Source organism: Hemitrygon akajei, chromosome 4, assembly GCF_048418815.1.
Source record: "Hemitrygon akajei chromosome 4, sHemAka1.3, whole genome shotgun sequence".
NCBI lineage: Eukaryota > Metazoa > Chordata > Chondrichthyes > Myliobatiformes > Dasyatidae > Hemitrygon > Hemitrygon akajei.
In genome coordinates, this window is record NC_133127.1 from 64338566 (window position 1) to 64360914 (window position 22349).

The 22349-nt window shown below is 41.6% G+C and overlaps 1 protein-coding gene across 9 annotated transcripts in view; it reads right to left on the reverse strand.

The window, feature by feature from the left end:
• Nucleotides 1-1968: 1968 nt before the first annotated feature.
• The window catches only part of LOC140726389 (ETS-related transcription factor Elf-2-like), a 165691-nt gene continuing 145310 nt past the window's right edge, over nt 1969-22349 (reverse strand). For 7 of the 9 annotated variants that reach the window (XM_073042700.1, XM_073042707.1, XM_073042706.1 and 4 more), the window contains 4 exons: nt 21556-21642; nt 15570-15762; nt 13981-14358; nt 1969-4580 (listed from right to left, as the gene is read on the reverse strand). In XM_073042700.1, coding sequence (XP_072898801.1) covers nt 3944-4580; nt 13981-14358; nt 15570-15762; nt 21556-21642 — 1295 coding nt within the window. In that variant the 3' untranslated portion in view covers nt 1969-3943. The remainder of the gene's footprint in view (nt 4581-13980; nt 14359-15569; nt 15763-21555; nt 21643-22349) is intronic. The other 2 variants (XM_073042701.1, XM_073042705.1) reach the window with 1 other exon arrangement.

Genomic DNA, 22349 nt, shown 5'->3' on the forward strand with positions numbered 1-22349 from the left:
GCCAGTCAGCCAACCTTCTGTCCATCTGAGTATCTTTCCTGTAACACCATGGGCTATTACCTTGTTAAGCAGCCTCATGTTTGGCACCTTGTCAAAAACCTTCCAAAAATCCACTTAAAAAACATCTGACTTTCTTGTCGATCCTGCCCGTTTCTCAAATAATTTCAGCAGATCTGTCAGACAAGATTTCCCTTTGAGGAAATTTAAGGGAAATCTTCAGCCTATTTTATCATGTGCCTCCAAATACCCTGAAACCTCACCCTTGATAATGGACTCCAACATCTTCCCAACCACAGAAATAAGGCCAACTGGCATATAATTTCCCTTCTCAAAGAGTGGAGTGACATTTGTGAAAATTTTCAGTCCTGAAACCATTCCAGAATCTAGTGATTCTTGAAAGATCATTACTCATACCTCCACAAACTCTTCAACCCTTTCTCGGAATCCTGGGTGTAGTCCACCTGGTCAACATGACTTATCTATCTTTAGACCTTTCAGCCTCCAAAACTACTCCTCCTTAGTAACAAGCAGTTACAACTGGACTGATCATGAAAATTGTGGTTTCCAGGTCACACTAGTTTATCCCAGTAAAACACTTACTTGAACTACAATTTAACTACCTTATATGCAACTTTTTTGTTGGTTGAGGAGGCTGAGTTATTTAAAGTTTGAGGAAGATCCATCCTGTAATTTTTTTTAAATCTAAAAAGGAGCATTTGAGGAGTCTGATTCATATGCCACAAACAGGTTGGAAAGCATTGCATAAACATAAGATTCCAGAAATCTTGAGCCACACACTAAGTGCTGGAACTCAGTTAATCAGGCAGCATATATGGAGGGGATTAAACAGTCAACATTTTGGAACGAGACCTTTCATCAGGAAGTTAATATAGCTGCTTTTAGAAAACAGAGATAGCCCACAATTACTGTGAGTCCTTTCTGCTGCTTATCTATAATCAGGACAAGACAATTTTCCTCAAAGGTTCTGGGCTACTGCCTCAATGAGTGTTTTTGTTTTATATTCCATGTTTTAGCTTTTTTTGTTGTGGTTTGTGTGATTTCTTTGCATGTGGGGGGGGGGTGTTTGATGTTTTTCTTTGAATGGGTTGGTTCCATGGTTCTTTGTTTCACGGCTGTCTGCAGAGAAGAGCAATTTCAGGGTTGTATGCTGCATACATACTTTGATAATAAATGTACTTCCAATCCAATTCCTTTCTCTACCTGGAAGTTGAGCTTCACCCTGAAGGGCACCCATGATAGTAAGAATCCTCGTTGGAGAATCTTCCATGACTGTGCTGGCATTCCAGGTTATTTTACTCATGGAGGTGCTTACCCTCAATCAGCAGGTCTCACCCTGGACAGGGCAAGTTGCCTTTGAAAACTCCAGCCTGACTGAACTCTCAAGCAAGAGAGGCTGTTAAAAGTCAAGACAGCCTCAATATACTCACAAGATTTGCCCTCTAGGAACGATGGCTGCTGGGAAAGGCAAAATGTTTCCAGGTTATTCTATGTTGCTTTCATTCTTTAATGAACCAAGTAATCGCTATATTGGAAAACACAAATCCTACTGTATTACTCAATGTTTTACTTTTCCATTTTACGTTATATTTCTGTACAACAGAGGGGCACCACTTGACCCATCAAGTCCCCAAGGATCCCCAACCATCCTGCTTAATTTCCCATCAACCTTTCTGCCTTCAGCCCAACACTAAGGGGTTAATTTAGAATAGCCAGTTCACATACTAACTGTGGGAAGTGGGAGGAAACTAGGGAAATTTTGTGCCGTTACAGGGAGAACGTGCAAACTCAGACAGAACCCAAGGTCAGAATTGAAGCTGAAACTGCAGCAGCACCTCCTGCCTGCTTCCAGAGTGATGCATTTAGCCTTCATTGACTTAGTGCCACCTAAGGTACGAAATCATCTTCTTGTCCATATGGCTTTTAAAGAAGATGCAGAGACACTCAATATACTTCGCATTTCTTTACCAAAACACAATCAAAACAGGATTCACTGTTAAAGTTTGGTAAAATCTACTTGAATACACTTTGAAACAAGAGTACAACAAAATAGAATATACTTCAAATGTTGAAACTGTACAAACATCTTCAGTCAGAACACTGGTAATCTCCCTAATCACTCATTAAGGAGGGAGTTTCAATACCAGAATCCAGTTTCAAAAAGCAGGTGGTTTTGAAGGGTTTAACATCGTTTTGGTCCATTGTTTCAGGTTTTTTGAATATATTTGAACAGTGAGCACTGGTGAAATCCAAAGGCAGTACCAGGGAAAAAGGGAGTCACCATGGAGGAGCTGAACATTAACTGCATATGGTACCTCAACAGTCCTAACCAAAACAATTCTCCCCTCCCACATATATCACAGTTCATCTTCAACACATACATAAAAATTGATAAAATAGATGGACAAAAGGATGTTAATTATAATTTCATGTAACAGTTTTCTTTTTAAAATATTTGGGTCCTGATGGCGAGACTTCCTCTTTAATTGAAGTCAACAGGTTTAGAACTACCTGAAAAGGAACAGCTCATTGCACTAAGCTAGACTGAACATGTGACCTTTAAGTGGCAGGAAAATAAAAGCAAAATGTTTATACATACACCAAGGCAAAGTAACACAGGCATTATTAAAATAAAAGGTTATAGCCAAAGGTCAGTCACTTAACTTGACCAGAATCTGAGTCTGGCAGGTTCTAACTACCATAAAATAACATGTTACTCCATAACAATACTGTGCTTCGTGTAAGATTAAAAAGAGCTTTTAACAAAAAGCTAGTTTGTATATAGCTTATCTTTTTTTTAAAAAATGGAAAAACTCAAATGTCATTTAACATTGCTCACTAAATGTAATTATACAAATCCTGAAAATACCAAACCTCCTCCAAATAAAAGTAATAACTTCCATTTCAACATAATCCTTCACATTCCATACGGTTTGTAGAGAACTCACTTAGCACCAGTAGAAGGAAAAGTACTGTGAGCACACAGTGTTATTTAACAAATGTCAATATTCCTTTGAAATGCAATAGGCAGCATTTAGTTTTAAAAGAACCAGTGTTACCAGGAATTCTCTTGCAAGCCAACTCTGCAAGAAAATGAATTTCAGGGTAGTTTATGGTGACATATACGTACATTGAACTCTGCAACAAGCTCTTACATTCACAGAGCAATGGGCTGTGAGCTGTTACCGTTATATGACCCTTCAAATAAATAACCATTGTGCTAATTCATTTTATAATTCCAGGGAAGACCTATGAGGCTATTTTCTTAAAGGTAACAGGATGTGGAGTGTGAGACGTGGTGGGAAGGGCTTTGAATGGAAATTAAGGGAACAACATTTTAAAGTACATTTTAGTCTGTGAAAATGGTAAGTCTTAAATTGGGACAGATTTATATTAGTAAACGTAACACAGGACTATTTATTAAAACTGAACCAACGGAAGGACTGGAATGCTGGGAAAGAAGACGCATAGTCTTCTGCTTCAAACACTAAGTTACAGCTAGTGTGAACTGTGTCATCATTAACATGGCAAAGACAAGGTCACATCTGAACTCAAAGCACAGACTAGACCTCACAGTAAAATGGCGGCTGAGAGTGGAAGTAAATTCCTGATATCACTTGTGCTTTAAAATTTCTGCAGTCTTCAGAAAAACATTCCAAACCAAATCACCAAAACATTAGTGTTTCAAAAGTTCTTAATATCGACTTAAAATGTAGTGAAACACATGGTCCCTTTTTTTTTTGGATCAATACGCAATGAATAATCAATTGCATTCGAATTCATTGAAGTTTCATTTGTTCCTATTTGAAAAGTTCCTTTGTCAGCATTTGATGATGTGGCTCAAGACCCACGGCAAAACGTGGGGTGGAAAAGTCTACTACCTGCTGGAAAAGTCCCACTGCGAACTCTATTAACAGTTGCACAGCTATTTTTCACCAGTCACCGTGGCTTCTGCCTCTGTTTTCATTGTCAAAGGAAGGGCGATTGTTGAGGGTGCACTGACAACCACCCAACGAGTCACTGTTTTGCTACCCTCCACTGAACGCTCTTCCTTAATCATGGGCATATTATGGACCTCGGTTCCCACCTTTGCAGTCATGCCTTCCTGTTTGATGTCTGCTCCTTTGATAACTGCAGTAATAACTCGAGCAGGACTCTGGCTGGTAGACTGCTGGGCAGGCACTGCTAGTCTCATCACGGGTGTCCCTCCTGCCATGGGAATCGGAGAAAGAGCTCGAATAGCTCCCTGAGCTCCAACAATGTTAATGCTGCCAGTCGTAGCCAAGCCTGCCTTTGTCTGTAAGTGACACTGGGTTATCTGTGTCGCAGGGATGGTAATAATTTTTGTAGGCTGCATGGTGACCTTGTCTCCGTTCTCTGTTGTAGAAGGAGGTACCATTGTTGGGATGGTTTGGATGAGAACCTTTGGAGTGGTAACAGTCGTGTTTGTGCTGGTTATTACTGTTGAAACCGGGTTCACTGACTGAACGGCCACTGATGAAATCTTCTGGCCCGAAGAGGTCATCACAACAGGCACCTGCATTGCCACACGGACAGTTCTGCTGTAGACAAACAAGCACAAAATATGAGAAATGTACAACTATATTTAGACTTCATTCTTACCATATGCTCTGCATCTGATACACGGGAGTTATATAGTCACACAGAAACAGATCCGTCAGCCCATATGATCCAGGTTGACTAAGAATCCTATCTGAGCTAGTCCAGTTTGCCGGCATTTGGTCTATATCCCCCCCCTCCCCCGAGCCTTTCCTATCCCACATACCTTTCTAAACACCTTTTAAATTTTGTTAATGCACAGTACTATAGTAACTTTATGTATTGCATTGTACTGCTGCTGCAAAAATTAACAAATGTCATGACATATGTGAGTAATGATAAATCTGAACGTGATACAGGTGTCTATTGTGGACTGAGAGTGGGAAAGGGGAAGGGAGAGGGAGGTACCAGAGAGGTATTCTGTAATGATCAATAAACCTATTATTTGGAATCACATGACCTCGCCTAATAACTTAGGGCTGGGTGTGTCTGCACCCACACTACCATCTCCCCCAACACTTTCTCCCTGCCACCTGTACCACAGCCTTGTGGTGGCAGTCCACTCTCACCATTCCTGACATCCTTTGCTCCTGACAGATTTACAAAGTTGCTCTCTGCTCCACGTTGTCAAATACAGTACTGTGCAAAAGTCTTAAGACACCATATACTGTACATGCCCAAGACTTTTGCACAGTATTGTAATCTGACTCAACCACTTGCTCTAACAGCTTGTTCCATACACTGACTATCCCCCAAGTGAGGAAGCTGCACTTCAGGCTCCTAATAAATGTTTCCCTTTTCACCTTAAGCACATAGTTCTTGATTCTCCAACCTTGGGATAAAGACTGTTGCATTCACCCTCTCCATGCCCGTCATAATTTTATACATCTCCTTCTCCAACTTCAATCATAAAGTTGCAACCTGCATAACCCCTCTCCATAACTCAGTCCCTCAAGTCCTAGCAACATCCTTGTAAACCTCCTCTGTACTTGTTCCTAGTTTAAAGACATCTTCCCTATATAAGGGTAACTGAAACTGCAGCATGCTAACACCCAAAATGGACCCCCTACAATTCACCCACCAACACAACCGATCAACAGATGACGCAATAGCCACAGTTCTACGCACCGTCCTTACACATCTGGAGAAGGATGCTCATGTGAGAATGTTGTTCATGGACTACAGTTCAACATTCAATACTATAATTCCCTCCAGGCTCGACAAGATGATCAGAGACCTTGACTTTGACCGTCTTGTGCAGCTGGAACCTGGACTTCTTGTCAGATCACCGGCAGGTGGTAAGAGTGGACTCCCTCACCTCCCACCCTCTGACCCTCAACACAGGTGCCCCTCAGGGCTGTGCACTAAGCCCCTCCTTTACTCTCTGTATACCCATTACTGTGTTGCCACCCACTGCTCCAATCTACTAATTAAATTTGCTGATGACACTACACTGATTGATCGACCTAACCTCAAACAATAATGAAGCAGCCTACTGAGAAGTCACCTCCTGACACAGTGGTGTCAAGAAAACAACCTCTCCCCCAGTGTGGCAAAAACAAGGAAGCTGGTTGTGGACTACAGGAGGAATGGAGACAGGCTAACCCCTATTGACATCAATGGAGCTGGGGTTGAGAGGATGAACCACTTTAAGTTTCTCAGCATATACATTACTGAGAATCTCACGTGTCTGTACATACTGGCTGTGTGGTGAAAAAGGCACTAAAGCACCTCTTTCACCTCAGGCGGTTGAAAAAGTTTAGTGTGGGCCTCCAAATCCTAAGAACTTTCTAAAGGGGCACAATTGAGAGCATCCTGACTGGCTGCATCACTGTCTGGTAATGGAAACTGTACTTCCCTCAATCACAGGATTCTGCAGAGAGTGGAGTGGACAGCCCAGCGCATCTGTAGATGTGAACTTCCCATGATTCAGGACATTTACAGAGACAGGTGTGTAAAAATGGTCCGAAGGATCATTGGGGACACGATCCAGCTGTTACCATCCAGGAAACGGTACCACAGCATAAAAGCAGGACCAACAGACTCCAGGACAGCTTCTTCCACCAGGCCATCAGACTGATTAAATCATGCTGACACAACTGTATTTCTATATTATATTGACTATCCTGTTGTACATACTATTTATTATAAAGTACTATAAATTGCACATTGCACACTTAGATAGAGATGTAATATAAAGATTTTTACTCATATATATGAAGGATGTAACTAAAAAAAGTCAATTTGATTTTCCAAATGTGGCTTCACCAATGGTCAGTACAACTGTCAGTACAATTATCTTTTAACAACATACTTTTTTTATGATCACAAGGCCCTCCTGGATAGTAAAAACTTACAAGTACTGCAGGTCTACCTCATCAGCAAGTTGCTTGTTGACAGAGAAAGTGAAGGAGCTGGACTTGATGCAGGGAAATTTGGCAACCTCTCTTCTCTGCATTCTACTTATCAGACACCCATTCAAAGTATTTCCACCCTGGCAAACATTTGTTTATTTATTTATTGAGATACAGTGCGGAACAGGCCCTTCTGGCCCTCTGAGCCACGCTGCCAAGCAAACTGCCCAATCCAATCCTAGCCTAATCTTGGGAGAATTTACAATAACAAATTAACTGGTACATCTTTGGACCATGGGAGGAAACCAGAGCACCTGGAGGAAACCCACGTGGTCACAGGGATGGGGAGAACGTACAAGTTATTGAATTGAACCCAAGTTACTGGTACTGTAAACGCTAACCACTACACTACCATGTGCGTTGCGCATGAATACACTCTTTTTTATATTGATGCTTCCCAGAGTAAACTACATCTTTCTTCCCCTCACTAAAAGAATGAATCACAAAGGGCAAACATCCACCACAAACACAGTAAAGCCTGATATCAGAACCAGTGTCTTAGTGAAAATTACACAACAGAATGCACTCTCCCCAGAAAGTGCCCAAACGTTTGAAAGAAGAAACATTTCCACATTCAATATAATCCTTGCTTTAAACTCTTCTTCTATACTGTAATGTTTTATAGCACATTTTATGCCAGGATATTTACAATCAAAATCATGCCATTTGTACTGTGCAGCCCACGCACTGCACAAAGCTGTTACAAAAAACCTTTCAAGTCACAAGGTTTAAACAACATACCATTCCTGAATCCCAGCTGTTTAAAAACTTTGTATGACCATGATGAACTTAATGTGCCAAAATCAGATGTATTACAATTGTGCGTGCACTTTCTTGTGACACTTCTTGCAATATATTAGAGCTGTCAAATCACTTTGTAAGCCTTTGTGGTTTTATTTTGGCTCTCTGGTAGAACCCATGTCTCTGGATTGTTTTCCCTTTCCTCCATATGAGCAGCAGACATGAATATACAAATTAAGAGCCGGTGTAGGCCTTCCTGCCTCCTCAAGCCACCTCCACCATCATCCGAAAGTAATCTCAGCTTTCCAGTCCTGCCTACACCCTTTCACTCCACTGCCTGGCACAGATGCAGCAGCTGTATGTTAAATAAATTCAAGTAAGTTACATCAACAGATTAACTCTATTTCAAATCTTATTGAACTTTGTATGCTCTTCTTGCGGTTATTCAATCTGCTTCTAGTTTGCAACTTCAACCCCCTACTGACTTCCCCTCCTTCAAATACACTCACAAGTATGTGTACAGTTTTGGTTGCCAATTAAAGAAAGGATTTGGTATCACAAAAAGACAATGCTGAAGAGATTCTTCAGGAACAGAGGACTATGGTTACAAGGGAAGGGAGGGTGTACTACCCCTGAAATGTAGGCTGAGGAGTGACCTTACAAAGGTTAACAAAATTATGAGAACATTGAGGAACTGATAGGAGCAAGTCAAAATCTTTCCCCAGGACAGCTGAATCTAGAAGAATGCAGAGGTTTAAGGTGAGAAAAGAGATATTTAAAGGAGATGAAGAATAAGCTTATCCACACAAAGGCTACCGAATATCTGGAAGAAACTGCCAGAGGAGGTGATGGAAGCAGATACAACTACAACATTTAAGAGGTGTTTGGACAGGTACTTGGATTGGAAAGGCTGAGGGATTCAAGCCTAATTCAGGCAAATGGGAAGAATATAGATGGGTGTAACAATTGGCACGGCCAAGGTGTGCAAGAAGATCCCTCGCTGTACTGTCTATGAATCTGGTCTCACCTCCTCCAAGAGGAGCACAACCTTGTCGTGGGATTTGGAGGCTTGCTACCTCAATGACCCAGAGGGTTATGTTGGCTGGAGTCAGTCCCTTTGCTCTTGGCAGGGTCACCCATGCCAAACAGGTCAAAGAGTAGAAGTCAGACTAAGAGTGGTCCAGGTTCAGCTCAGGCCTAACAACCAAACTGTTATGGAAACAGCATGAAGAATCCTTCTACATCTGAGTGTGACGGTATCCCTGAGTCTCCTCTGGCACTCGCCTGACTGACGGTGGTGAAAACAGAGTGACTGACATGATGGCGGAAGCCCTGAACACCACCAGAGATACAGAACCTTCATTGTTGCCCTGAACTCCAGCAGCGTAATGGACAGCAGAAACTGGTCTCGCCTATAGATTACAGGCACATGTGAAGATAGGTCACTGATTACTGACTATATTCCAATGCTTTTAAGTTTATGTGCAACTTTGTTCTAAAATTGTGCCTTTTTGTTTACTGTGACAAAAAAATTCAATTAAAAATTAAAAAGTCCCACCAATTGTAACCCTGCAAGAATGACTCTTAAACAATTACATTTTCTCATTGAATAGAAGCAGTTATTTTACCTCATCACTGGTGTATCCCTTTTAAGCTAAGCTATTCGCATAGGATTAGATCAGTAAACTTTGCACCTTTTGATATTTAATTATTACCACTAGTTATGCAATGTTAATAACTTAAGGAGTCCCATATGCCTGGGTCAGTTTAGAGCAGAACTCTGCTTCATAGCGTAGAAAGCTGCTACATTGTACCCTAACATTAATTAACTTTGTTGTAGAACAACTGAAATTCATCAAGCTGATTGAGGGGACTTGCAATACAAGTATAATTATTTAACAATGAATTTAATGGAATTTGATGTACAAGTGTAGGCAAGAAGAATTCTTTAAGAATTGCAGAATCATAAATGTAGTTCTTTTTTGGTATTAATTTAATGGATTATGATCTGAAGTAACAAGTTTGGCCACCAGGATGAAAGTGGTGTTCAAGTAGGTTTGTTAATTATTTTTTTAATGCTCAGATTAAATCTGAGGAGAAAACATAATCAAACACTTAGCTCATCTATTCACTTTTCAGAAGATAAGCAGGTAGAGTTTATTCTATCTTTATTGACAACTGCAAAATTTTGACACATTATTTATTCATGTGTTTTGATAATCCACTTCTAAAACCAAGCGAGTTTCGACAAGCACGTTAAGGACAAAAGGTCCATCCTGGATTATCTGTTTGATGTCACAATCAGCTTTCACTTTTGGGTGCATGGCATGATAGGAACACTAGATGGCAGCACCTGCAATAACTGGGCTGTGACCTCAATCAGCGGCAAATCATGATTCTTTCAACAAAAGAGCTAAGGGATGAGTTAAGCATTTATGACAAATAGGATAGCTTTTCTTTTATTTCTTCTCCAAATGACAACATTAGTTTGTGCATATTTGGATAATTTCCATAAATTCTTACATATCAAACAGCAGCTGAAGCAGAAAAGCAAAAGTGCAACAAAAACTATATAATTCTCAGCCATAAATAAATGAAGTTATTTCAACAATATGGTGAGATCCAGAGAAATTTTATTCTTTAATGATACCATTTATTCATACTGAGCAAAGAAAATCAGCATAATACATAGCATGGGTTATCCAGCAAAGTGGTGACCTGCAGACTAGACATAGCCTGAGAACGTTAACCAACTACAAATGACCAGCTTTCCTACAAGCCACAAATCCCCAACTCCGTATTTTGCCCAGGTTCCCCACAGATCATAAAACACTCTACTGAGAATGGCCTAGTCTAGCTAATATATTTGCACGTGATCAACACTGGATATGAACACCAGATTTAACATTTAAGACTGTTTACTTATTTCTAATCCTCCAACCCACAAAGTTGAAAGTGGCTCTCTCTCTACTGCTATACCATGGTCAGACCAGCAACCATTTTGCCCCCGTATTCTGAAAGAGCGAGCTGCAGTTATTTATTTATTAAGCTAAAGCACAGAAAAGGCCCTTCTGGGCCTTCGTGCCATGTCACCCAGCAACCCTTCGATTTAATCCTAGCCTAAAGACAGGAAAACTTAAAATAGCCAATTAACCTACCAACCAGTACGTCTTTGGAATGTGGGAGACAACCCAATGCGGTCACAGGAGAATGTACTAACTCCTTACAGGTATCAGCAGGAGTAGAACCTGGATCGCCTATACCGCGAAGCGTTGTGCTACCGTTCTGCCCCGTTATGCACCCCTCTAGCACAGAATGTCCCACTGCACTCTTCAGATGTGTAGTCAGAACTGAAGGCAAGAAATAAAGTTATCAAAAAGGTAGGGTTTTTAATAAGGATCTTAAAGGAGAAGGATTTGGAGGAGCTGAGAGAGGAAGTTCCAGGGTGAATCGTGTCAGTTTAAGATGCTAAAGGACCATTAAAAGGAATTGCAGTAATGAGTAGGACACTGAGGGGACATTTGTAGGGGCGTTGTGGAATGAGCAACATATGAATGAATTTAAGCAACAAGGTAAAACTTTTTACTGTGTGGATTTAGGAGAACATAAGCCAATGTAGATCAGTGGAATGAGCCAGCACACTGGCTTTAGGAGCAAGAGAAGCAAACAATGTTAATACCTGGGTACAATGAAGCCCAAGTGAAGACGGTGACCCTCTGGACAATGGACAGAGGAAGATGGGGTAGTTACCAGTGGCTAAAGAGATCAGAGCCGCTCAATACACTGATTACAGTGGATGTACTTTGACACTGTTGTTCTAGAGACACCAGACTGTTCTAGTGCTTCAGCAGAGGCATAACACTGCTTGAAAAATGTAGAGAGAGACGGCAGAAACTTGGAACACGGCCGCATGCTCAAGAGTTTTGAGGAGGAAAGTGCTGTTGGAAATGGGGCAGAGTTTGCGAAAATTGAGATGAGTGGGATGGGGTGGGGGGAGGATAACAGCAGGTGAGAAGGAATCACAGAGAACCAATTAGCAAAGAGTTGGGCTGACAGCACTTTGGTGGATCAGCTTCAGAAGGCAGGCACTGGGACTCAGGAACAAGGTGAACGATGAAGGCACAAGGGGATATAGAAGAGAAAACATACTCAGATTTGGAATCAAGAGTTAGGGAAGCAGGTGTGTAGTGTGGAAGCTACAAAAGGACAGTCTAACTTCAGCGGCAAAGAACACCATGATTTATTATGCTTGTTAGGTAAGGATGCTGAGAAGAACCAAGGGCAGTTTAAGGAAAAGCTTTTATTTGTAGAGTACTTACAATGTTATCAGACATCTTAATACGATGAAGAACAATAACTGACATACAGCAAGTATGGCACCAACTGCAATGTCCCATAAATAAAACATAATGAGATGTGATTTTACTTATAATGACTTAGATGATGCTACTGAAGATGAGCGACAGCTTACTGGCGGCTCATAAAGCAAATAATACAACTAAATTATTAATGTTTCTGTGGAAAATTGAGGTAAACAATCAACACAAGCAAAGAACAGGTGAGAGAAGGCGAGGCTGACTGGAGGGTCGAGGCGTGCGGGTACAAGGTGAAGTCGAGGAAACCCAGAACGTATTGATGTGGCAGGGCCCGGGTTCCAGTGCAGGGGACAAAGCAGTGCTTGGACAATTTAAACACTGAGTCAGACGGCCTGAAAATGCAAGGCGTCAGGACTGGAGGCGAGGGTCAGGCCAGTTCTGCTTGCTGCTCTGTGACGTTGACTCCACTCTCCGCAGCGCCACTGCTCTGGGCTGCAAGCTCCGTGATGATTTGCCCCACTTCCTGATGAATTGAGGCAAAGGCTATAGGCCTGCTCCGGGTCTATGGACTCACTTTCGCCCTGAATGCTGTTATTTGCTTTTATTCTTTGCAAGATTTGTGTTTTTTCTTCTCTCTTTGCACATTGCGTGTTTTTTTAAAATTGGGTTCTTTTGAGTTTCTAGTTTTGTGGCTGCCTGTAAGCAGACAAGTCTCAAATTGCATAATTTATACACACTTTGATAATGAATGTACTTTGAACTTTGATATAAAATGTACCGTGGCATTATTCTGTTCAGGGGACTGGTTATGGCACAGAACGCAGGATCCTGAAGTGGGATAGGAAACAGCTTCACCACAGGAGTCCAAGAGGACTCAATACTTGATATAAACTGGATGCAACAATACATAAATAACCTAGTTGTAAACTACATATAACTAACCAGGTTAGTGCCAGATCTTCTAAGTTATGGTGCAGATCACAGGATCCTGAAATAGGATAGTAAACAGTTTTACCACAGGAGTCCAAGAGGACTCGATACTTGATATAAACTGGATGCAACAATACATAAATAACCTAGTTGTAAACTACATATAACTAACCAGGTTAGTGCCAGATTTTCTAAGTGCTCATAATCTAAGAAGTGGAGAAGTCACAGGAGGAAGCAGGGTTGAGGGAATGCAGTGTTAGTGACACAGTTTAAAAGGGAGAGGTTAAACAAGAAAACGTGATCGACTAATTCCCGGAAGGCCATGGAGGGGTTGAGTTTCAGTCAGAAAAGAATCGATTCTGATGAAGGGTCTTCAACTTGAAACATTAACGCTATGGTTCATTCCACAAAGGCAGCCTAAATGTGCTGACTGTTTCCACCCATTTCTGTTTTAATTACTTTTGCATCATGGTCAAGGGTGTGAGCAACATGTACAGGCTCCATCTGCAGAGTGTCAACAACAATGAATGAAACATCCACACCAGGACCACTAGACTCAAATACAGTCAGACTGATCAACACTTCCACCCATTAATACACCCCTAAACAAGTAAACACATGTCGCCCAGTGTCATTTTATGTATTCAACCAGTCTTCTTGTACATTAAGTGTTTTCATAGGATTATTTTTATATTTATTGTACTTTGTTTATTTTGTGTTCTTTATGCTTAGTGTTTTTTTTATGTTGCATCGGATCTGAGTAACAATCATTTTTTTCTCCTTTGCACTGTATACTGAAGAAGGACAATAAACAATCTTGAATCTTGAACTCCTTCCTCGAGAGTTGACTTTTATTCTCTTTAGTGGAAGTAATCAAGCGACTAATAAGAAATCAAGACTTTCTTTTTAATCCAGCAACCCATTCTACCGCGCTGCCTCAAACAGGCATCGTAAACAAGTTCCCAATACACTCGCAACCATTTACAGCAGAACCGACTAACCTTGGAACTGTTGAGGTTACTACCGGTAGGGAGGTTGTAGGCACCGGAGACAGGACTCCACTGGGACTTGGCGACCAGACCTTCACCGTCGCAGCCCTCCCCAGCTTCACAACACTTTGCGGCGCTGAACTCCTCGCCCCTCGAGAAGCTACTACAGATTTTGAGGAAATGTGAGAAGAGATATTTTCTAAAGATGGAGAAATTCCTTCAGATAAGTGGCCAACTACATCAGTCCGGATTTCAGGTGGATATGATCCCTCGCTGTTGGCATCAGCTTTGTCCTCATCAATAATTACCAAGTTCTTGGGCATTTCTTTAAACTGATAGACTAAGCGTTGTCCTTCCACCTTGGCCAGGATTCCCCTTTGGTAATAATACCTAAAGAAAGAAAAAACAGAAACTGTTGTATAATATCTCACAACCTCATGTTATCCCAACATTACAGACTTTCACCAGTGTGAAAATCACTCAAGTCTGAAATATAAAGAGGAAATGCAACAGTCACTGGGGTTTCTCTAGATTCTTTCAGTGCAAAGAAAACAATGAATTTCAAGAAATCTAAAGGGTTATTACCATACGACAAACTGGAATGAAATGGAACTGATATTTTTGTGCAATTTATATCAGCTGAGTACACAAGCTTGATCCTTGCACACGTGAACAAGGATGGATGGTGACACTATAGACACGAGACTAAGCCAAAGTGTTGGCAATCTCACAATCTCCCAACTATGCCGCAGACTCCCGTTCACCATGCAGAGTGCCCAACCCCACCTCTGTGACATCACCCATCTTCAGCCCCTGCTTCAGGCCATCTACTGGGGAAAGCTTCACCCAGGTATTTATTACCACCAGAGTCAACGACTGTAATACTCCCTGAGGTCATCCACATTTTGCAAATTTTGGTTTAAAGGTTTATGACCTTTATCCCAACGTCCATCAAATCTCAAGTGTTTCACTCCTCCAGTCACCATCATCCTTATTCCACCACGTGGATCATCCTCAATTCAATCAATGCTTGTGATTGAAAACTCTCACTCTTCCTTATAATCCAGCATGCTAATGACCATCTCTCTGTTAGCAACCCCATAAAAATTTTGCCTTGCTCCAATTCTAGCTTTTGTTCTTCTGTTGCTATCTATCCATCACTGACTTTAACCTTAGCTTCCCCCGCTAAGTGCCGCAGCTCTTTTTATGAGCTTCTCCTCTTTAATGTGGCCGATAGAGATAACAGAGTGGTTTAGGCAGTGGTCAGTCCAATAGGCATTGATAGGGGAATGACAGATGTGTAAACATCCTTGTTATTTCTCATTTGAGCAATGATAGGAGGTGTCAGTACCTGGATCAGGAATGATCCAATGAGGTCCTATCACATTATTGTTATAAGACAGGAAGCTGCCAGCCCTACAGCTTATTCTCTGATGTGTGCAGAGTAACTTGCCCTTTTGATTCTTCCGTACTTGCGTAACAGGCAAAGCAGAAGAGCAAATCATTCTTCACTTTGTCAACTTGTTTTAAACAAACAGGCACTTTGGATTGAAAAGCTTAAAACTCAATAACAAGAGCTAAAAATTTGAGATGGCCTTTACCTTAGAGCCCTCCCCATTGTCTCATAATTCATGTCCGGCTTGTTCTTGTGTTTCCCCCAAAGCTTGGACACTGCCTTAGAGTCAACCAGTTTGAAGATGCCCTTCTCCCGTTGAGTCCACTTGATGTATCGAGGACAAGTGTTTTTGTCTTGTAGTAAGTCAAGAAGGAACTCCCAGAGATATGTAGTGTTCCCTGGGGAGGAAAAGCATAAGATACATTACACAATGCAGGACAAAATGTGAAGGTTCAAGTTTGAGTCATGATTTTGAAAAGTTTTCAGAAACAGTACATCACAATACAGCGGATTCCGGCTAACTGGGACACACTGGGACCAGTACACTTTGGTTCAATTAAGTAGCTGCCCCAATTAGCCAAAGTTTCATGGGAATAGTTAAAAAGGTATTAAAAACACAAATTACTGTTCAACCGAGTTACATATTATGTATCTAAATGACATACAGAACAAATCCTAACACTACCAATGCTACTACAGTTCTATAAAACTGTGTATTAACTCCTAATAGTTATAGAAACATAGAAGCATAAAACACATACAGCACAATACAGGCACTTCAGCCCACAATACTATGCCGAACATGTACTTACTTAGAAATTACTTAAGGTTACCCACAGCCCTCTATTTTTCTAAGCTCCATGTACCTATCCAGGAGTCTCTTAAAAGACCCTATCATATCTACCTCCAACACTGTACCCAGCAGCCCATTCCACGCACTCACCACTTCCTGCGTAAAAAACTTACCCCTGACATCTCTTCTGTACCTGCTTCCAAGCACCTTAAAACTGTGCCCTCTTATATTAGCCATTTCAGTCCTGGGAAAAAGCCTCTGACTATCCACACGATCAACTGCGTTTTTCATTCAGTGTATCGGAAATCTAGCGGATGGGCTTGTCATGACCATTCTGGGGCAGCTCACTCACCTTTGGTTACCACCGAACACTCAGCTCTCATCTGTGGCTCCAAATAGCTGTTTACATGCGAGAGTGGCCACACCTCAATACACTGCTTCACCAGGTGGGCTAAACCAGGTGAGGGTAGCCAGTGGGCCCAATACTCCAGTAAAATAGGGACGTGCCTGTCCTCGCATGTGAAGCCAGCTATGAATGACTGGGAGAATGATGTCAACAATGAGATCCAACGGCCAAGAAAGTGGTTCTGCAATGCTTTATGGACAGTGAAGAGCATGATAAAGCATAAAAGTTACGGTTATCTACGACAAGGCAACCAACATGCTATCGTTCTTTTGATTGACTGTAAATGAACGAAATTAACGTAGATACCTAGTGCAGATAATTAACTGCCTTCGCACAATGCTATCGATGACTGCATCGTCCAAATCTTCATTTTCATTGCAACATTCAAGATGATTGCCAATACCTTCAAATTCTTCATAGTTCTTAGTTTGTTTCACTCCCCGCCATTTCTGGCATCTCCAAGCCTGAAAGCTTCAAACCGCAGTGAAAAGAAGTCCTAAATTGTCCTACTGCTTATTTTTCTCCAACTATCAGTGACAAAAAGACTGCTTTTAGAAGACAAGTACAAGCAACCGATACAATTTAAAAACTGTTCACTCGGAGCACTATGTAGTGTCTAATGACCACACCACGGTCACGTGACTAACACTAGTGAGAACCTGGTCAGCCACAGTCTTCTGTGCCAATTAAGTAGATAATGTCCCAAATAAACAAAGGGAATCCCAGCTATTTTCTCGATTAGTTTTTGTTCTTTGAGAGTTGCCCCAAATAAGTGGCTACCCCAATTAATCAATGGACCAATTAACTGGAATCCACTGTAGTCCACAAAGTACAATTAAAGCAACAGGACATACGTTTGACATCACTTTTCTTTCTCTAACTGTATTGAGCTGTTAAGTTCGACTGTACAGCTGTCTCTCTACTGCCAACTACAGGCCAAATGGCATTGGTGCAGCAGGTGTTCAGCAATGATTGCTTGGACCTGCTCGCCTAAGGATATGCAAGACAGCATAAGCCTAGCAGGAGAAAAGGAACCACAAAATGGAATAGCACATCCATGTGTACAGGCCTGCTGGAAATTATAAGATAATGCAGTACAAGAATGTGCAAAGTACTTTCTACTAAATATTCTTTAAATAGCAATGCAGAAGAGTTACAGAGCTTGCTGATGATCTTTGTAGAATCAACCACTTGTCTCAGGACGTTGTGGGACTCATCCTTACGCAGTGATTTGCTGAAAGCCCCTGCAACACAATACAAGGAATGATCCAAGTTTCAAATAGCATCCATTCCTTGCTGAGGTGTCTGTCACCTTTGGTACTTGGTGATTGCACCTGCAAGGAAAGTACCAACAACTCCATTGTAGAGAGTGGCTACCAGATCCAGCTTACAGCTGATGATGAGTGAACCAACACCACAGAAATCACATCCTCACTAGTCTACCTTTCAATATCATCTATCTGTGGCGGGATTACCAGGAGTAACCACCGTATTTGTGAACACCACGTCCAAAGCCAGCACAAACTGTATCACTGCACTGAGGTACGATTACTGCACTAAAAGGGATAAGTTTTCATCTCAAAACCAGATATTCCAGTGGTTCTGTGGATCATTAACACCATCATTTGTAACATCACAGCTGAACATATACCTCACTTCACTGTTATCATCCAGGAAGAATATAAGGCATGCCACGTGGAGCTTCAGCTGACATCACGGGAATGTTACAATTCAGGACAAGATGCATGTTACACAGACCCAAGCAATCCCACAACCAATCAGACCAAAGCTCGGGAATCAAGCCGGTTTGGTGCAGATGGTGGGACTTAGTGAAATAACCAATGGGAGGCATCTTCCATTCCAGCGAGACTGAGCATTTGTATCGTTCATTTGTTATGTGCTGTGTCACATGACATGGGTGATCATGGTCTTTCCATGAGGGACAATTTTTCTACAGAAGTGGCTTGCCATTGCCACCTTCTGGGCAGCGTCTTTATCAGATGGGTGACCCCAGCTATCATCAATACCTGTCAGAATTTGTGCTGTCAGAGGTCACATACCAGGACTTGTGATATGCACCAGCTGCTCATGTGACCATCAACCACCTGCTCCCATGGCTTCACGTGACCCTGATGGGAGGTGATCGGGGGCTAAGCAGATGCTACACCTTGCCCAAGGGTAACCCGCAGGCGAGCAGAGGGAAGGAGCTCCTTACATCTCCTTTGGCAGAGACTTATCTTCAAACCACCACCCAAACTTTCTTCACCATCACAATAACCAGATTAATTATTTCACATGAAGAAGAAACTGGGCACATTGTTACAGAAAGGGGAATGGGTTCCAACAATTCATGCCCATAATGCTCAAGATATATACTCCAGAACTTGCTGTGCCTTTAGCTATACTCTGCAGTTACAACACCTGTGCTAATAAGCAGTTTGGATTCTGCGAAGACTACTTCAGTCCTAGACTGCATAATCTGGCAACACACAAATTAAAGAACTGAACTCCAAGATTAGGTGATTGACTGCCTTCAACATCGAGGCACCATGATCACATGTGACATCACAGAGCTCAGAATTAAAATCAATTCACTAGGGATCAAGGCAAAGACTCTCCAGCAACTGGAATTGTATTTGCACCACAGATGACTTCTTCTGTTAGAATCCTATTACCTGAGCCCTAGGACATCACTGCAGGAAATTCTTCTCTATCCTAATCCTAAACTATGGTATCAAACGTGGAGATGCTGACTGATCAATTTGCAACTCCTCAGACAGCAAAACTGTCTGTGCAGAATATGAATAATCAGAGCATCGCACACAAAACGCTGGAGGAACTCAGCAGGTCAGGCAGCATCTGGGAAATGAGTCAATGCTGTGTGCTGATACCCTTCTTCAGGAATTTATCATGACTCTTGAGCAGATAACTGGCAAATAACATTCACACTATATACCAGGCATTGATCATCTGCATCAGCCTAACCACTTACCCTTCCCTTCTCATGACATTACCAATCTTGAATCCCAACCCCCATTATCAGAATTTTGGAATTTACCACTGACCCAAAACATCCCTGAACAAGTTATATCAATGCCAGAAGCACAAGAATAGGTCAGAAGATTGGGTATTTTCCATAAGGTACAAGACAGAGACAAGAATGAACATTCTACACTCATTTGTAGTGCAAATCAGACATCCTCTGAAAGCTTGGCAAAATCCAACAAGGAGATTGCTTAAATATTCACTCATTTCACCCAAGGAACAGCGTGGCTGAAGTACCCACAGCCACTAAGGGCAGCGTCTCACACACCTGGCCTTCATTACCCAAAAAGAACTGGTCAGCAGGTACAAAGGATCACCACAGGCTTCCCTCTAAACCACTAACAACCTCACTTGGAAAGAATATCATCTCCCTATCACTGTCAGATGAGTAATAGAACAGTACAGCACAGGAACAGGGCTCCATGTACAGTATGCACCAAACATGATGCCAATCTAGGTAATCCTATCTATCTGGACAGTCTACATCCTTCTATTCCCTGCCTGTCCACGTGTCTGGCTAAATGCCTCTTGTATCTGCCTCCACCAATTCCCATTTCATGTTCCAAGCACCAACCACTGCATATAAAACTTTATCTTGCAAATCTCCTTTAAACTCTTCCCCTCCCACCTCAAACCTATACCATCCAGTATTTACATTCCACCCTGGGAGAAAGACAGATTTCTTCCGGTATCTTTCATAACTTTATATACAGTGGATTCCAGTTAATTGGAACCCATTGGGACCAGTACATTTTGGTCTGATTAAGCAGTTGTCCCAATTAGCTGGAGTTTCACGGAAATAGATTAAAAAGTATTAATAAAAAAGACCAACTAATTTTCATTGAGTAACAAATTATGTACTTAAATGAAAAATATAATGAATTAGAACACTACCAATACTACTACAGAACTATAAAACTGTGGATTAGTTCCTAATAGTTATCCAGCGAGGAATTCATCCAGTGCACACTGCCATGTTCCATTGATTGACTGTAAATGAACAAAATTTGTGCAGACACCTAATGCAGATAATACTGTCTTCATACAATGCTTTCGACGACTGCACCCTCCAAATCTTCATTTTCATTGTAACATTCAAGATGATTGTTGATACCTTCAAATTCTTCATAGTTGCTAACTTGCTGAAGTAGTAAAATCATTTCACTTTTCAGTCCCAGCCGTTTTTGGCATCTCCAAGCCTGGATGTTTGAAACCACAGTGAGCAACAGTTCTGAATTGTCTTGCTGCTTATATCTCACCAACAATCAGTAATAAAAATCACTGCTTTTTGACCACAAATGTAGGTACTTAAAAACACAAACGATGCTACTCAAAAACTGATTGTTCTAAGCACGGTTCAGTGTCACATGACTAACGTTAGTTACAGTTCCGCAACAGTCTCCCGTCCCAATTAAGTGGCACAGTGTCCCAAATAAACAAAGGGGATTCTGGCTATTTTCTCGATTTTTTTTGTTCTTTAAGAGTTGTCCCAAACAAGTGGCTGCCCTGATTAACCGAATGCCCAACTAACCGGATAACCATTTTGTATTTCCATCACATCTCCCCTCAGCCTCTGAGAAAATGATGTAAGTTTGTCCAGGGGCCTCAACCCAAAACATCAACTGCCCATTTCCCTCCATAGACGCAACCTGAACTGCTGAGTATTTCCAACTTTCTGTATGTTAATCAAAGTTTGTCCAACCCATGCTAATATTCTCCAAACCAGGCAACACCCTAATGAATCTCTTCTGGAGTGCAGAGACCTGAAATGCAAACAACCTTCCAATCTTAAGTTATATGCAGCTGCAACATGGCTCCCCAACTTTAATACTCACTACCCCAACCGAAGAAGACAAGCATGCCTACTTTACCACCCTATCTGCATGTTGCCATTTTTAAGGAGCTGTTTTGTTAACGTGGGAATTTGCCATTGACAGCTACACTTACCTTTCCCTTCTCTAGCCTTCTTTTTCACAGACAGATCCGATGCACTATTAGGTAACCCAGACTGCTGGTTCTTTGGTTTTCGACCAGCTGTAAAACATATTGGAATGTCTACTTACTACAAGTCGCACCAAGGCAATCTGGCCCCAGCTAAGTTAAACAGTTTAAATGCATCAAAGGGAGAGAAAAGGGCTACGGAGTACCTTTATTTAAAAAAACTATTTATTAGATGATGTTCAACAAGAACAGACCATAGTAAAAGCTTGGTTGTATAGCACCATAATAACTGGCAAACTCCAGAAATCAGTGGCAAAAAGACAGCACCAAGGGATGCAGTAATCGGGAAAGGGGAAGGCAAAAACAGGCAGTGGTGTGGGGGGGGGGGGGGGAGTGGTTTGATCTCAAGAGGGCAGCAGGGCTAAAATTGGGGTAATTGAAATATTTGATACATGCTATATAACAAACACATGAGATTCTACAGATGCTGGAAATCCAGAGCAACACAAAATGCTGGCGGAACTCTCCTGATGAAGGGTCTCGGCCTGAATTGCCGGCTGTATACTCATTTCCGTAGGCACTGCCTGACCTGCTGAGTTCCTCCAGCATTTCCTGGGTGCTACCTGCTAAATAGGCAAGCTTTTGTTGCATTGAATTCCCCCTGGCAATTCCTCCTTATCCAAAATTAATGTTGGCTTCAGAATTTTGTACAGTCACAGTAGTTAAAAATCAAATTTAGGTTCAAACAACCATTTATCTAACATGGCAAAAAGAAACACTCATTTCTGAGCCTCTTAATT